General features: G+C 53.7%; 4 protein-coding genes across 4 annotated transcripts; 3 read left to right on the plus strand and 1 right to left on the minus strand.

Annotated features, from left to right (window-relative positions):
• Positions 1 to 1,574: 1,574 nt before the first annotated feature.
• CGCS363_v004064 (uncharacterized protein) lies at positions 1,575 to 2,405 on the minus strand (the record flags this gene model as incomplete). Its single annotated transcript, XM_036635913.1, has 1 exon — positions 1,575 to 2,405. The coding sequence occupies one exon, from the start codon at positions 2,403 to 2,405 to the stop codon at positions 1,575 to 1,577; it is 831 nt and encodes a 276-aa protein (XP_036498381.1).
• Positions 2,406 to 3,837: 1,432 nt separating this feature from the next.
• CGCS363_v004065 (Adenylate-forming reductase Nps11) lies at positions 3,838 to 7,677 on the plus strand (the record flags this gene model as incomplete). Its single annotated transcript, XM_036635914.1, has 4 exons — positions 3,838 to 4,492; positions 4,542 to 4,938; positions 4,987 to 5,977; positions 6,028 to 7,677. 4 exons carry the CDS (start codon positions 3,838 to 3,840, stop codon positions 7,675 to 7,677), a joined length of 3,693 nt encoding a protein of 1,230 aa, XP_036498382.1.
• A 2,527-nt stretch (positions 7,678 to 10,204) lies between these two features.
• On the plus strand, positions 10,205 to 12,034 carry CGCS363_v004066 (Protein-ADP-ribose hydrolase; the record flags this gene model as incomplete). The annotated part of the gene is made up of 1 exon (XM_036635915.1): positions 10,205 to 12,034. The coding sequence occupies one exon, from the start codon at positions 10,205 to 10,207 to the stop codon at positions 12,032 to 12,034; it is 1,830 nt and encodes a 609-aa protein (XP_036498383.1).
• Positions 12,035 to 15,681: 3,647 nt separating this feature from the next.
• CGCS363_v004067 (uncharacterized protein) lies at positions 15,682 to 16,460 on the plus strand (the record flags this gene model as incomplete). Its single annotated transcript, XM_036635916.1, has 2 exons — positions 15,682 to 16,128; positions 16,182 to 16,460. 2 exons carry the CDS (start codon positions 15,682 to 15,684, stop codon positions 16,458 to 16,460), a joined length of 726 nt encoding a protein of 241 aa, XP_036498384.1.
• Positions 16,461 to 17,751: the final 1,291 nt, after the last annotated feature.

The raw sequence follows: 17,751 nt of genomic DNA on the forward strand, positions 1-17,751 counted from the left end.
GATAACCAGGAGACGACAGTGATGACGGAAGAGAAGGCTGAAAATGCCGCACTTCCATCATCAGGGTCAAGATCTGGCCTAACCAACGCCAACAGCAACGCCATCGTCAATATATACGGCAACGCGGGGGCGCCAGATCGTCATCTTCAATATCCTAACCCATACGTACAGCTGCCGCCGCCGGCGCCGCCGCCGCCGGCATATTGGCCATATGCGAACATCTCACAGTATTCGTTGCCAACTCTTCCGCCATTGAACCTTCCAAGCACTCGTCAACCAAGTATCGCACTCCCGATTCGTTCGTCCTCGCCAGTGGTACCGGATTCGCCTCGAAAAGCTCTAGATCAAGTGGCCAGCTTCATCAAGTGGTTTATATCCGTCCGCGGCAAGCGATATAACGTCGACGAAGGGTTCAGAAAGAAGCTACAGAAACTGCGATCAGTAGACAGTAGCTTGCGGGCAATTCGCAAGTTACCAGATATTTGGTTTACTGAACAGGGTTTTACTCAAGATCTTACCGAAGATGTCAGGAACTCGATCAAATCCTTCATAGACAACAGCGCCTACTACGGAGGGCAGTCTGACGCCCTCTCCGACGTGGTATCTCACTCTGAACTTCATTCAAACCATCGAGAGTCAGAAGGAGATGTTTATACAAGAATATACGCTGGATTGCCAGGAGGGACGGCGGCGGCGCCAGTTGAAAACTCTGCGGCGCTAGTTTCAGGCGAGTTGGGGTCATCCCGACATATCGACGCCCTAGTGCCACGTCAATCCATCGAGCAAGAGATCCGTGGTACGCCAGTTGAAGTTGGTCGACGTGGTGAGTGTATATAGAGCTGTTTACTGTCGAATATGGCTAACTTTGTAGGCGTTTCGGAACTCTTTGGTTTCGTTTCGTCACCACTGCTGTCAGCGTCGCAGATGCTGCCCACGCAGTTACAGATCGAACAAGACGAAATCGAGCAAGGCGATGAGGACAATCAGATTGAAATCTCGAGTGATACGTCGTCAACAGAGACGTATTACTCGGAGGAGGATAACGAAGAAGAGTGATACAGCAAGAGTGGTGTGAAGTTTGACTGTATGCGCGATTTTTTTGCATGACGTGTTCAACCACGGAAAAGTCTACCCATAGCCGTAGATTCAACACTGCCGCTCTATACGTATAAAAGCAATAGAATTACTGTTATTTTGGATCTGCAAACAATACACTTCGGTCCATCCCGATACTGGTTAGGGGCAGTTGAAGTCTCTGACTATGGTTGAAGTCTCTGATCGTGATGACGTGTCATCATCACAAATCATCGTCACAAGCATCAACAACGCGTTTCAGCCGTTATACAGGCAAAATTGATATGTATACGTAGCTACCGACGAAAACAATGGACGACGGTATATTTTTTGTGTTCTGGTGCGCTTGTGGCTAACCTTTTGGCAATCTTGTTGGCTACAATCATGGATTTGATGATTGACCATCATATGACGACACGATTAAGATCTATTGCGCGCGAACGCACGATGAAAATTTGGATTGCTTGCTGATGTTCAATATTGGCAGCAAATCCTCCCTTTTATAGTTCGATATCGTCAAATATATGCTCTGTCCCATCAAAGTTGACGAACGAATGGCGGAAATGGCCCTCGATCTGGGGTAGACGATACCCAATCTCCATAGCGCAGTCACGTAGATATTCCATGAAATCCCGAGTGTCATTCTCATCGTTGTTCCACTTCGAATACGTCTTCCTGATGTATCGCTTTAGATCGCCGAAGTACTCTTCGATGGGGTTGAAGTCTGGTGAATACGGAGGCAGAAACTCGAGATGGACACCTGATACCCGGCATAAACCCTCGATTTCAGGTATACGATGGCAGGAGAGGTTATCCATAACGATGACAGAGTTTGGCTCTGGAAAACGCCCACATTTCGGGATAAGGCACTCCTGTAGCCAACGAAAGAACCCATCGCCGTCAGTCGTACCATAATACGTAGTCAAGTGTAGGATACCGCTCAACGTGAGGGCTGGCAGGATCTGTACGCGAGAGTTCTGAAACCGATCAATCTCTGCAGTTCGAAACGCAGCAAGCCCTTTCGGCGCCCATCCAGTCCTCCGTATCCCAGTATCCTTATTGACGCCGGATTCGTCGACGAATACCAGCTGGTCGGGGCGATATCGTCGTATACGGTACAAGTACTCGTATCGTAGTTCGTCACTTCGCTGAGCAGCAATAATCTTGGACTTCTTGTTCGTCCAGCCAGCTGAGTTTAACTGTCGACTGATTGCAGAACGACTGATCTGGATCTCGAAGGCTTCAAATAGGAAATCTTGCATCTCTTCAAGAGATAGATCGCTGCGGTACTGCAGTAGTTCAAGAAGCTCTGTACGATGCCATATTTCCATCTTTTGTCGACTCTGGCGGCACCTCTTATATCTCTGCACTTCGCCAGTGATATTACGTCGTGATCTATGTCGTCGAATCGTTCGTTCGGTACAGCCAACGATACTTGCCAGCTCGTGGGTCTTTTGGTCTTCGAATGGCAGTATCATCGCGATCGTCGATAGCTGTAGATTCGATATTCTGGGCGCCATTGTATCGTCGTCGTCGCCCGGCGTCTTTCTCGATGTATCTGATATAATAAACCACGGACATGTACTGACCAGCGGCAAACTGTAAGTAACAGGGCACAATCTATACAGCAGTAGACTCTTGCTCAATATCGTGAACAAGCTGAGCTATCAGGAGAGTCATTAATCCTGTTGACTGCCAAAGCATTTGCTCTGAAGAACCGTATCAAGCCCCTTGGTATGCTTATATATTACTCAGAGCCATACAAACCGTATGCTGAGTAGATATATAAAGTCATACAGCAGGTCTCTTCTTCTGTTCCTCAGCAAATGTCATCTTGATCTCTCATGACGAAAATAGACCTTTTGTTGGTCGAATGGTATGGGGATGAGGTGACTAGCTGGGTTGGCAATGCCTCGATGGGTAGATTGACTGCTACGGAAGCATGAAATACACACCTTATGTCTCTATCGTGTAGTTATACGTTTGAATACTACTGGGACTATAGTGATTGACGGCAATTGAGGTGTTGGTGATGACTTTGACGCGTTTTGCGTGCGATGCAGAGAAATGCGCGTCACAGCGTAAAATTGGCTTTTTTTCATGTTTTTGCATAAGCGGGGAAAAAAAAGGGGGGCGGACGCTGTCAACGCAACGGAGTGTATGAGGGGTGTGGACAGGTAACAAACAAGGTGCTCGAGTGATGATGTGCCAAAACAGGTGACTTTGAGCAACAGGACAAGAAGATAATAAATCGGTTTCAGCCACGCTACGAATTCATCGCGAAGAATTACTGTGGCTCTCCAGTTGCTGCAGCATCGCGGAGCTCTGTTCTATCAAGCGGATTCGTATCCGTGACTTGGCCGCATCCCGGTTACCAATCCCGAAATCCGTCATTCTCCGTTAGCGCAACGCTTTAAATCCGCCAGTTTGCCCCAATAACTGTGGAGAAACGGATTTTGTTACCCCTGCAGACGGAGACCCTCCTCCACACGATCGCCATCACCGCCATCATCCACTCGGAAGCGTCAAGCAACGCATCAGCAGGGCGGGACGCGCCTCACCGGCGTCGGAATTATGGGCAACTCGCCTCGTCCCGGGGGCCGTATTGAAACTCTCAAAAGGGTGGTGTGTGAATCTCCAACTCGAACCGACATCACCAAACCATCCAGCAGTTGAGAGAACCAGAGAGAGTAGCTGTTGACGGTACAGTGTACTCCCCGACCGCTCTCACTTTTGGATGAACCACGTGCGACACCAACCACCATGAGTCCTCCCTCAGTTTACGGCCCCACGAGCGCGGAGCTCCCGGGCTCCAGCCTGGCTGCGAATCCCCTCACCGAGTCCACGGCTGCCGCAGCTCAGGGCTGGGACAACGATGACAGCACCATCAAGACGGTGGACGAGCTGGTGCGCCGTCGCGCCCGGGCGCACCCGGACAGTGTCATTGTGTCTTACCCTTCGTCTGGCATCAACTATGTCGACTACACGATGCGACAGCTTGATGTCTTCGCCTACCGCGTTGCCAAGTTCTACGAGCAGCGCATCCCCAGCCGTCTCAACTCCGAGGAGAAGCCGACGACCGTGGCCGTCTTGGGCCCGTCCAACTTTGACTATCTCATCACCATGCTGGCGCTGACCAAGCTCGGCCACACGACGCTGTTTCTGTCGACGAGAATCTCACAAGAGGCTATTGAGTCTCTCATCACAACCACCGGCGCCAAGTTCCTCATTGCCGACAAGAGGTATCTTGAGACGGCTGAGGGTGCCAAGCAGAACCTTTCCTACCTCGATGTATTTGAGATCGCGGGTCAATCGACCTTTGACTTCCCCATTGAGGTCCACGCTGATACCCAGCTGGACTATGGACGCGATCTCTCAGTTGAGACGAACAATCTCATTTACATCATCCACTCCAGTGGTAAGTCAACATATACTCATGATTCTGAGAGTACCACTAACTTTCTTAGGATCAACTGGTCTCCCCAAGCCCATCTACCAGACTCAGAAGTCTGCCATCGCCAACTACTCCAGTAGCATGGACATGAAGGCCTTCATCACTCTGCCTCTATATCACAACCATGGCATCTGCAACTTGTACCGGGCTATCTACTCCGGAAAGTCCATCCACCTGTACAACGCAGACCTCCCTCTTACCCGCGAGCATCTCACTGGCATCATGCGCAAGCACAACTTTGAGATCTTTTACGGTGTTCCCTATGCGCTGAAGCTTCTCGCCGAAACTGACGAAGGCATGGCTCTGCTGCGTCAGCTGAAGATCGTCATGTACGGCGGCTCCGCCTGCCCTGACGACCTCGGCGACACTCTGGTCAATAACGGAGTCAACCTCGTTGGCCACTATGGAGCGTAAGTGGATTCCCACTCTTCCTTCGTAACAAGACTGACACCAGACAGTACCGAAGTTGGTCAACTGATGACCTCGTTCCGCCCGCCTAACGACAAGGTCTGGAACTACGTCCGCGTCCACGACAAGCTCGAGCCGTATCTCAAGTGGATTCCCCGCGGCCCGAACCTGTTCGAGTGCTGCGTTCTCCCGGGCTGGCCGGCGAAGGTTGCCACGAACCAGGACGACGGTTCCTACTGCACCAAGGACCTCTTCGAGCCCCATCCCACGATTCCCAAGGCATGGAAGTACATTGCCCGCTTGGACGACACGATCGCCCTGGTCAACGGCGAGAAGTTCAACCCCGTCCACATGGAGGGCACTATCCGCTCCAACAAGAACATCACCGAATGCGTCATCTTCGGCGTCGGACGCCCATCCCTCGGTGCCCTCATCGTCCCTGCTCCGGCCCTCGCTGGCAAGACTGATGAGGAGATTCTGGAGGTCGTCTGGCCTGTAGTTGAGGAAGCAAGCCGCAAGGCCGAGGCTTATGCTCGTGTATCCAAGAACATGATCAAGCTTCTTCCCTACGACTGCGCCTACCCCAGGACCGACAAGGGTAGTGTCATTCGCCAGGCTTTCTACAAGAGATACGCCCAGGAGATTGACGAGGTCTACGACAAGGCGGACGCCAGCAGCGGTGACCTGAAGAAGCTCTCCCTGCCTGAGTTGAAGGACTTCATCCGTCAGGGGCTCGTCCAGGCCTTGTCCAAGAAGGTTGACCTTGACGACGACACCGACTTCTTCTCTCTCGGTCTCGACTCCCTGCAGGCCATCCAGATGCGATCTGATATCCTCCGGACAATCGACATTGGCGGCAGCAAGCTTGGACAGACCGTCGTCTTTGATCATCCGTCGATCAACAAGCTCAGTGCTTACCTCTTGGGTCTGGGCTCTGGAGAGGGTGTTGCCACTGATGTTCCTATCGAGACTGAGATGAGCGAGCTCATCGAGAAGTACGATACCTTCGAGGCCCCCAAGGCGGCCCCTCGATCTTCCATCGTAAGAATCCCCATCCCGCCCTTCAACAAATGGCAACTAACTTGTTACAGGCTGTCACTGGTGCCACTGGCTCCCTCGGAGCTCACGTCGTCGCCAAGCTCGCCGCTGACCCGACCATCAAGACCATCTACTGCTTCACCCGCGCGTCCTCAGATGCCGATGCCGCTCGTCGTGTGAAGAGCTCTCTCATCCAGCGCCGCCTCTACCACACCCTCCCCGCGACCTCCCGCAGAAAGCTCGTCGCTCTGGCCACCGATCTCGCCGATCCCAAACTTGGTCTCTCGGAAACCGCCTATGGCCAGGTCAAGCAAGACCTCCGCACGGTAATCCACTGCGCCTGGTCCGTCAACTTTAACATGCGCCTCTCCAGCTTCGAGAAGGGCAACATCGCCGGGGTCAACCACCTAATTGCGTTGGCCAAGGCTGCTGGTGATGACGCCTCATCTACCGCCACCTTCAACTTCTGCTCCTCCGTGAGCACCGTCGCTCGCGCCACGACTATCCCCGTTCCCGAGTCTGTCCCTGATTTCGAGTGGGCGCAGGGCATGGGATACGCGCAGTCCAAGTGCGTCGCGGAGCATCTCTGCTCCCGCGCCTCCGCGAAGTCTGGCGTCAAGGCCCGCGTGCTCCGCATCGGACAGATCGTCGCAGACACCGAGCACGGCGTCTGGAACGCGACCGAAGCTATTCCCTTGATGCTGCAGACCGCAATCACCGTCGGCGCGCTCCCCAAGCTCCAAGAGACGCCGTCTTGGCTCCCCGTCGACACCGTCGCCCAGGCCGTCATCGACATCTCCACCTCAGATGCCGACGGTGTCTTCACCAACGTCGCCAACCCGAAGATGTTCAGCTGGACCAACGACCTGCTGCCCGCTCTCAAGGCTGCTGGTCTAGAGTTCGAGGAGGTTGAGCCCAAGGAGTGGATTCGTCGCCTTCGTGCGTCAAACCCCGATCCCGCCGCCAACCCGCCCATCAAGCTCTTCGACTTCTTCGCGAGCAAGTACGACAAGGATGAGTTTGCGCCGTCCAAGACCTACGTCACCGACACGGCGTGCTTGCTCTCCCCTGCGCTGGCGGAGGCTCCTGTCTTGACCCAGCAGCTTGTCAGCAACTTCGTCCAGTACTTCAAGGCCAACCACTGGGTTCAGCAGGCCAAGACCTCCTCAAAGACGGTCATCATGGTTGCTGGACCCTGCGGCAGCGGCAAGTCCACTCTCGCCACCTCTTTGGCCTCGGAGCTCAAGGTTCCCTTCATCGAGGGCGACTCGCTGCACTCCAAGGCAGCTGTTGAGAAGATGGGAGCTAACCTGCCCCTGACTGACGACGACCGCGCGTCGTGGTTGGGTCGCATTGGCAAGCGCGCAGTTGAGACCATAGAGGACCTGGGGTACGACTCTGTCGTCGTAAGCTGCTCGGCGCTGAAGAAGTCTTACCGTGACACTCTGAGAGATGTTGTCTCCAAGAACGAGGGTGCGAGAGTAGTCTTCCTTGACATTCAATGTGCGGCCGAGACACTCGTGAAGAGGATGAATGAGAGGAAGGGGCACTACATGCTTGCGAGCATGGTGGAGGGTCAGGTTGGCGTCTATGAGCCTGCTGGCCTTGAGGAGCTGGATGTCTTCCCTGTTGAGGGCGAGAACAAGCCTGAGGAGGTGTTTGAGGAGGCCAAGTGGCTGCTTGGTCAGATCGTATTGAACTAAATCTCGCATAGAGATAGAATAGCATAGCACATGATTCCGGCGTTTGGCGGCAGAGGGGATATTGGTATAATTATCTCAGTATTATCTTCATATGATTAAGAAAAGGATTGAAATGGTATCTTTGCAAAACCCGTGTCTGTTGCTTCGCTATGTCTTCGATCCAGTACCACAACAATTGAGGAATCCTTGCCGTTCAGTGTGAAGCGCTATGCCTTTCCCATACCGCTCAACGCGCGGCGGAATATTATGAGTCCAGTAACGATTTGGGGTCCCTAAACAAGTGTGCCCCGCAAAGTTGAGAGTGTCATGCATTTCGTTCTTGATGAATGGGCAATTATCCTTTGGTCCATGTGGTTTGTCCGCCGGACACCGCCAGACGTAGATTTTCCCGCAGGTATGGCAGTAGTAGTGATCTGCCTTTATCGTATTATTCAAGTCCCTCATGAGTGTGAAAAGAAAGACGTGTCGTTGACGGGTCGATATCCGTTTCAAAGTGCGACTGAAAAGCAGGATGTGGAGTGGTTTGCACGTGAGCGCAAGACTGAGTACCGTTTCGGTGGGAAGATGCGATGCGATCTCAAAGATGATGTCGGGTATTTGTTCAAGAAGGGAAGTGATTTCCAGAACGGGAGGCGTGGAGCCAGCCTCGACTGTTCTGGAGGCTGCCATCCCGGTTGTCGTGAGGAAGCTCGCAAGAGCCTGACGGGAGGATGGTAGATCCGTCGGTTTGTGACAGGAAGCGAACCGCCGGAAGGCCGTTTTTGTTCCGAATGGGCACGGCCGGATGTTTCCTCCTGTGATCGATGGTCTGTGGTGGTTGTGTGACGTGCTTCGAACGCGGCCACGGATGGGCTTTGACTCGGACAAATTTCGACGACTCAGGGTCTGAACGCAGATTGGGGACGCGACGGTTTGAGTACCGTACCCATGGAACCGGACTACCGGTCGTTGAATCGAATGGACTACGCCTACATGAGTCAAACGGCTTCTAAAATGGCGTTGAAAGATAACGGTTTGGCGATTCCGGTATAGCTCGTGCGTGGTGGCGTATCTGCCTCTTCTTTGATCGAATGCTATCACTGAGTCAATTCCGGCAGATGCTGTATGCATTAGAGCCGCATCTATGATTGGCGGACCAAGAGGAAAACTTTGATTTCATAGGCCGAGAAAAGTTTTGATGGTTCAGACAAACGGGTATACCCGTCGCAGTACCAGAAGGGTTCTTTGGCACCAAACAGGTTCTAGAAACCATCTAGCCAACTTCTTCGTCAGGCTTCGAGATGAAAGATGGGTAGAAACATCATCCATAGTAACAGACGCAGGCAATTACTAAAGTATTGAGACCTGTGATAGTTTGGTCAGAAGCTCATGCTTGCAACATAACACAGGCTTTTGCCTTTGGCTATGTCGCTGACTAGATCTTTGCTCAGACCATTGTTGTCGAGTGAACATCTGTAGTAGTCTTCAATTCCCATCGTGATGGATTCAATTATTATTTCCAGCAATGCTCATAAAGAAGCTTTACTTGAACTTGCTCTACGACCAGCAGAAGCATAGCATAGTTTCGAACTGATGCTTCTTATGAAATCCCTCAGATCTGATTTTACTCATGGAGGTTGCTAATAGAACTTCGCTTGTATATCGATATTAATGCAAACTGAAGAAGATTTCCTCGTGTCATGTACATGTTTTATGCTGGCCCATGTTATCTTTCACTTAAAGATACCTGGGCAACGTATTAGAAACTGCTTCGCACCGCATTAAGAACATATTCTCAAACCCCTGCGTGTTGACATTGTATGGATTTTGGCAGATACTCCCTTCGTCTGAATACAAGATCGCGTTATGGAACACGTACTACATGAGTCTCTTCGCGTGCCTAGATACGCAGCCTTAGAACCAGGGAGTTTTAGCAAACGTCTATTGTGACAGGCGGCGATAGCTCTCGATCCAAAAGCTGCACAAAAGCTACAAAAAAGTTTTCATGCAATTTTGAGGACAGAAATAAGCCAATATTAAGAAGAACTCCCCTTCTGCAGGTGTCAGTCGTAGGGCTTTGTGTAGTTGCAATAGTTTGAGGTTATTCCGCAGCTGGGTGAGCTTGAGCCAGGACCCCGACTTTACGGTTTTTCAAGGCAGAATCGTCCAAATCAATGATACAAGCAAGCATTGGAAGTGAATTCGACTCGAATGCCAAATAGAAAGCTCCGTGAATGGGCTGTTGAGAATGCTTGTGAGAATTTTCGGGATCAAATTGAGGATGCAGTGGCGCGGAAGTATTTTGCATCCGAAACATCACACAAGCAACCCAGTTCGGATCCATTTTGACATCAATCTGCAATCTCACTTCAGCAACATCTGGATTGCTTAAATACTCTTCTGCGGCATAATGCTCCCATGTATCGAGAGACAAGGCATATTGTGAATTGCTAGTCAAAAGAGGACGATGCTAAAACCTCTAGGACACTTATTCACGAGACGCACAGTTCACAACCTCACGATATTTCCCAAAGCGACAATCACTACAATGGCGAGCATGCAGCAAGTCTTGGTACACCTGCTCGACGAAGCAGAAGGAAGCTCAGAGCAGGGCCATACACACAACAACTGCCATCACCACCACCACAGCCACATCAAAGATCAATTGGAGGATCTGGAGCCTTCTAGCCACCTGCGGCTGCTTCAACAACTATTGTGCGTCCGGCAACCCGAACCACCCTTGCCGGAGACAATCTTGAGCAACATAGACGCGCTTCTTCGGCAACAGCAGTCCCACAGGCTCCTCACGTTTGCCGGTTCAATTCAGCCGACACAAACATTCAAACGAAACAACTCCCGAGATGTCAGAATCACGCTCTGGCAAGGTGACATCACGACGCTGTCCGGCATCACCGCCATCACCAATGCCGCCAACGGTCTGGGTCTCGGATGCTTCCAACCTTCTCACCGCTGCATAGACAACGTGATTCACGCGGCTGCAGGTCCCCGGCTGCGGGACGCGTGCTACCGAATCATGGAGTCAAGGGGCCGAGAAATCGAGCCGGGCGAGGCGATCGTTACTGAGGGCTACTGTTTGCCCGCAGAGCACGTCGTGCACACGGTTGGACCGCAACTGCAACGCGGCTCGAAGCCGACCGAGACGCAGACTGCGCAGCTCGCCCAATGCTATCGCTCCGTGCTCGACGCCGTGGAAGCTTTGCCCGCGACGCCGGATGGCAGGAAAATCGTCGCCTTCTGCGGGATATCGACCGGGTTGTTCGCGTTCCCGGCGCGAGATGCGGCATCTGTCGCGGTGAAGACCGTTGCAGATTGGCTCGAGCACCACGAGAGTACGTCCATCACCGATATCATCTTCAACACCTTCACGGATGCAGATCATGCCATATACCAGGAGATCCTGGCCTCGCCTCCCCCGCAGACACCAGGGATCGGGATGTCGCCAACCCCGCCAAGTGTAAATCACCCGCACCGGCAGTCGCCGTTGATCCAGTGCGACTCGCTGGACCGCGCCAGGCAGTGGTTAACGACGGCAGATGCTGTCATCGTAAGCGCTGGTGCCGGGTTATCTGCTTCCGATGGTTTGGATTATACTTCAACGGCGTTGTTTGCCAAGCACTTTCCCGGTTTCCTCAAGTACGGGCTGCGAACTCTGTACAGTGTCTTCGGCTTCACTGGCTGGCCGACCGAACAGGTACGATGGGGCTACTATCTCACGCATCTTGGCATGGTCAGCTCATGGCCAAAATCCCCGATGTATGGGACGCTGATATCCTGGCTGGACACGTTTGGGGAGAACGCGCATGTCAGGACTTCGAACGCCGACGGTCTCTTCGTCGCAAATGGTTTGTCGCCTGGAAAGCTGTCAACGCCGCAGGGCTCGTACTCCGTGTTCCAATGCCTGGCGAATTGCAGACCGGAGGCGACGGTGCTCTCTGGACCACTCGTCGCCGACGCGCAATCGTCGCTGGATCCGGTATCTCAAATCTTGACAGACCCGAGCAAGGTGCCCCTTTGCAAGTTCTGCGGCGGAAAGATGAACATCTGCGTGAGAGCCGGGCATTGGTTCAACGAGAAGCCTTTCCAGGAGGGGGAGTCGAGATGGAAGCAGTTTCGCAGGAACATTGTGCATCGTGAGGACAAGACGACAGTGATCCTGGAGCTTGGCGTCGGGATGTCGACGCCGGGCGTATTGCGGTGGCCCAACGAGGATCTGGTAATGAGATGCGGGGGGAAGGTGAAGCTGGTGAGGGTGGGCATGGGACCTGAGACGGCCGTCCCGTGGGATCTGGAAGATGCCGGACTGGCAACGAGCATCGATGGCGACATCACGACAGTGGTGAGCGAGCTGCTGAGTTGAGAGTAAGCGAAAGTTAAGACGGAGGGGGCCAAAGAACTATTCCTTCACAAGAGGAAACATCGGTCGAGGAGATAGGGCGTCTCATCCCTAGCTTCAGATGATAAGACGAAGGCACACCAGTAGAGTCTATCCCATCAACCAGTTGACTCGTCGATATCTCTCATCAATGACAGGCTCGTAAATCTCAAAGTGAAATGTCAGAAACGTGCCTCATAAGATAGTAACTGTGGACCTGCATCCCGCCACCACCTTGAATGAAAAAGGCAAGCGGCTCATGGAGAGTTTGATTCGTCCCTTGCAGAGTGCATGAACTAAACAACTTTGGGCAAATGCCTCGCCCAGGGCCCCAAAGACTGCGAAGCTTTCTTCTCGCGCCAAGAATAATACAAGGTACTTCGTCCTCCGAGCCTTGGGAACGGCCGGCTCGGAAGCTGCTTCAGCGCCTCGTCCAAGTCAAGTTTTGCCGCGCCTCAGGTGGCCTCGTCCTGGCCTTACACTCTTGGCGCGTAATGCAACACTGCGTGAGGTGGCAGTGAGTGTGTGGCCGTGTAGTCGCCCCCCAGCCCTGTTGGGCCTTGAAGCAAAGCTCAGCTTTTTCCAGAGACTTGCACATCCCCCTCCTAAAGTTTCCTAGTTAGGCTGGCCTGGCTGTCAAACGTGCTTTTCAGCCCTCCGTCACTCACACACGGTCGAGGCGTATTTCGTAGGGCGGGCTTGGTTGCTCTTGGCAGGAGAAGATCAAACTCGCTTGCGGCGCCAGTGCGCGTCAGGTCATGAGCGGGCATTTTAGGCCTGGAAACTCGACTCGCGCACCCGCCCGCGTAAGGTGGGAGCAGCCGGTAAATCATTCGTATCGACCCCACTGACATCACAGGGGCTGAGCTCACTGTTGGTTGCGATTGGTGGCCCAGATGGTGATTGATCTACAGCAGGCATAGAAGCGGCGGGATTGCAAATCATTATGGTAAGGGGTGAGGCTGCTAGCAAAAGTCGCGTGGTGATGGCCTCAAGGGGATGTGAAGGGGAGGGGAGGGAATGGGCCGGGCGGAGGCCCACCGGCGCCCGGCCGAGAGCGGGTGGATCCGCCCAGCCGGTTGTCGGCCCCGAGTCGGGAGACACGATGGCCAGCAGCCATCGGAAGGGGCTGAGCGATGTCACTCAAGGCTCGCGGCCCAAACGCTCCGATGTGGCTGGGAGGCAAGAAACACATAGAGAGAGAGAGAGAGGTCTGAGAGCATGCAGGATGCAGCAGAGCCAGCCCGGCTAGTGAGTTTTTCGGTTGGTAAGGTAGCCGACGGTCCCGGCATCTTGGCCAAGCAACGGCTGGGACTGAGAAGAGACTGGATGGATGTGCGCTCGCGCTGCGAAAGTCCGCACACACGCACGCATATCGAGACAGAAACTCGGCTTCACAGTCGCCCACGAACCAACGGGCGTCTTTCTCATGTTCGAAAAGAGCCAGACCCTTGAAGCAGCCCCCCACTCCGCAGGCCCCGTAGACAAAATAAGCCTGAATTTGCCGTCATGTTTCTAACGTAACCATATTGCCCAAGCTTAATTCCCCCCGGCCTTCTTTTCCTAAGAAGCAGTATGCGAGCGGGGGCGCCGTGGTCCTGTTCCAGGTGTGCCACGGTGAAGCACAGACTTGTCGAATCACAGCAGACGACTCATGAGCGTTGCAGCGCTATCCCTCTCTACGGAATCGCTCCGACTGCTTCGTGTCCCATTCATCCAAGCGGTGACCCCTGTATCAAGTCCTCCAACTTGCCTCTTGTTTCCCTGTCGGCTGTGTCTAGAATTGCCATGCCTGCATCGGAGACTGAGAGAACCGACACACCCTGCCCATGATTCCCCCAATGGCGAACTGCCCGTATTCCCCAGATCTGCCCAGCATTGTTGCAAACCACTCCGGCCAGGTCGCTCTGCCTGCCTCCTGGCCCCCTCACGATGTCCTCAGGGGGGGCCTCTTTGGCAGATCCACCAGAAACGAGAAACAGCATCCTGGTGCATCACGACATACGCCAGAAATGACCGGCGGCTCATGCATCTCCCATGGGTCGTGCTCTGCAATGATTCAAAGGATCAGCACAGCGATGCCCCAATCTGCGCCTCCTGTCCAAACGATGATGCCTGCACCGATCAAGTCACAAAGCCTCCCGGCTCGGAGTCTTCCATCCCCCTTCCTGATTCTGGACTATCGCCCCCCTTGCCTCCCAGCCCTCCCCTCCGTTGACATATTGGGAATGGCGCCTGAGCTAAAATGTCCGGAGACTTCTCAGTGGATGAGTCAAGTGGCTTCGGCAGACCAATGAGGCAATGAGCCGCGCGAGACTGCCATACCAAGCAACGGGACGCTGAAGCTTGCCCTGGCGTGCCTGGCACTAAGCGCTAGTTCCCGCGAGTTGTGTATGCATAGCATCGCTGCATCCTGCAGGGACTTTGTATCTTCACCGTCGATTCTGTTCTGTCCCGTTGTGGAAATCCATCCGCCGTTGCAGCAACGAGACTGCATAGTAGCATGAGAGAGCCCGGACTCTAGACGACGGGCATGGCTATGTATCCAACGTGACATCTCAACTCCTGGTCTTAGTGCGTATCCACCGTCGTCCGCTGTCGAAATGGCCCTCGGTGCAACCGTTGTCAATGTGAATGGGGGGCCCCAAGGGCTTCTGTTCCAGAACATTGAGATGATAGCCGTCACCGTGAGACTCTCCATATCTGCCTTCTGTTTGGCTGCTAGTTTCTCTACACCCTCACTATGGACGAACTTTGCTGCAGGCCGAGCGCAGCTTCATGGCAACGCTGGCTGGAAACAGGCATACCCTCCTTCGTCTCGCCTTTCCCGCAGGAGCACCGCACGGTTAAATTCGACCGGAGTGAGGTTTTGGACTCTCTGGGTGGGGAGGTCGGAAAGGAAGGGATGTTGGATCTGGCAAGGGGTCTCTCCCTCTTCCGCCGTGGGCCTGGATAGAGTAATGGTACGGGCGTGGCGCAGATCCTGGAACATCATCCCGCCCAACGATGTGCGACAAACGTTTTCTGATCTGCGACAGTGTTTCTCCCCCTCCCTACCACCTGGGGAGGGGCACGCGATCGCGATGCGATTGGCTCTTCAACAAACTTTGCACCCCGGTCGCTTCCACACAGAGCCTCTTCGACGATCCGAATCGGTAAAGGCCCAGTTTCGAACTTGTCTCCATCACGAGATGCGGTCGTGGTCGCCGTGTTTGGCCTCAACTTTTGGCGCCTACCATAGAACAATCCTAACAGTATGCTTGATCTTGGGTCGCTGCCAGCTGGAATACCACCAGGCCAACAGACGGTGGGACGTGCATCTCAACCCTGGTATCGTCGAGGACTGGGAGGGAGGCGGGAGGCTGGAGATTCGCCTGATGCTGCTTTCCCCTTGCGCTTATGGTGGGATGCAAAGGTTGCACGTCTGAAAGTCGTGAGAGTTTCTTGAGTACAAAAGCAGACGAGAATCCCATGCTTCTTCTGGCTTCCCTTTCCTCATCAGCATCAACAGTTCACTCTTCAGCAGTCTCTTCAGTTCTTCTCTCTCTTTAGGTTTCTCTTCCTCCTCCGGCAGGATTCAATAGTCTTAACCTCCTCTGGCAAGGAGCTTCTTATTATCTAACTTAGTCAACATGTCTCTCAGAGCCGCCGTCGCTGCCTCCGTCCTCGCCGCCGCCCAGTTGGTGGCTGGCCACGCTGCCATTATTGGCGCCACCGGTGAGCTTGGTGGATCTGCCATGGCTCTCGGCGTCGACCCCAGCACTCCCCGTGACGGCACTCGTCGCGATCCCTTCCAGGCCGATTCCACCCGCTTCAAGGGTGCCTCCGCCGACACCTTCGGCGAGACCGTTGGCGCTGGCCAGAACGATCTCGAGACTGGTACCAAGGCCATCATGGCCATGACTGGTGACCAGCTTCCCCAGGTCCGCGCTGGCGGAACCATCGACATGACTCTCCACCAGGTCAACGGTGATGGTGGTGGCCCCTACGACTGCATGATCAACGGTGATGCCACTGGTGCCACCTGGACCAACATCAACGTCGTCACCACTCCCCCGGGCCAGAACTCCCGCAACCGTGTAAGTAAACCCACTCGGCGGTGTCTACTACAGATCACTGACATTTCACTCAGGATGGTGCCATGACCGACTTCCCTCTCAGGGCCCAGATCCCCGCTGACCAGGCTTGCACTGGTACCGTTGCTGGACAGAACAACGTCTGCTTGGTCCGCTGCCAGAACGCAGCTCGCGCCGGCCCCTTCGGCGGTGTCGTCCCTGTCCAGATGAACCAGCCTGGCAACACCCCCGCCGCGGCTCGCCGCAACCTCGCCCGCGCCGTTCAGGAAACTGAGCAGGCCTTCAAGCGCATGATGAAGCGCGCCACCGAGGCTGAGATCGAGGATGAGGAGTAAATGGGTTCACATGCACATATTCCAAGATTGAGAACTGGTGGGATTGGTAGTCTTTCTTTGGAGGATCATCTGTAACAGTACTGGTACTGATAATGAGATATGACTGCCTGCTCTAGCTGGAGTATGGACTTTCTTAATCACTCGTTTGGCAATACATCTTGGTGCTGACTCAACTATTGCCTGCCTCTACATTGTGATCTTTGTTTCCTTACTCTTTGATTGTGTCATGGTGTTCTGAGCGATTGCTTCAACAGTGTCCATCTCGACCTCACTTCGCTCTCACCCCTTGGACGGTTACTATTACTTCTCTCACTCGGGTTACACAAGATCACCCAGTCTTTTTCCTGTGGTCCGTTTTCCTCTTCAACCAAATGCGCGTATGACCTGCGTCGTCTAGCCGTAGTTGGGATCTGTTTCGAATACCGAGCTTCCAACCAGCTCTAAGTTCATCAGCCTGATTATCTGAGACTGGATGACAACCATAATTTGGCGTTTGTTCTAGTGCATTTACCCCGTCTCTTCATCACCAGAATACCGGGAGCACTTGACGATTCATGGAACGTGAAACGAAACAGTGGTCCAGATGACACGGGCCACACACCACCAACGCTCGTCAAAGCGCGTGGGCGGTCGTTGTTAAAGTTAGGGAATGAAACGGTTTGGTCTCTTCAGACGAATTAGGAAATAAGTAAGCTTCCTGTTCCTGGAGGAGGGATCTTCGGGCCCTCTCGTTACTGTCGTCATATCGGCACTAGCATCCGACTTTTCTTGACAGTTGAGTTAACTTCAGGGCAAAAGCTGTCGGCTAGTCTTTTGGTTGCGGACCTGCATATTCCTCTTCACGGGATGTTCGAGAGCCGCGTCGAAGCCATGGATGTTCGTGGATTCGGTGTGGAAAAGGGCGCCGATGGTCAGCATTTAGGCTCGTAATAACATCCCATGTGTGCAATAACAGAGTGGGACGGAGTGGATAAGGCCCAACTGGATGGCAGGCGGACGATCGTGTGGTCCATCCGTTAAACGGTAAAACTCGTTGTTTCCGCGGGGGTATTATGATTCGCGTGTATGATTGTCTGCCCGCCCGCGATGTGCCGCGCTTGCCGTGGAGCCACTCAAATCAGACCGCCCCGCGGCCGTGGTCCCAGATGAGAGATTCCACTTAACGTTGGAGATGGGGGACGTCGTAGTGAATGAAAGCATCCAAGAATAGATTGTGACGATAAGTCATTTCCATCTAGGAGGGTTACGATAGTTGGCACCATGAGAACTAAGATGCGCGAGACCGAGCAGC

Source organism: Colletotrichum siamense, assembly GCF_013390195.1.
Source record: "Colletotrichum siamense strain Cg363 chromosome Unknown KSG_Cg363_contig03, whole genome shotgun sequence".
NCBI classification, from domain to species: Eukaryota; Fungi; Ascomycota; class Sordariomycetes; order Glomerellales; family Glomerellaceae; genus Colletotrichum; species Colletotrichum siamense.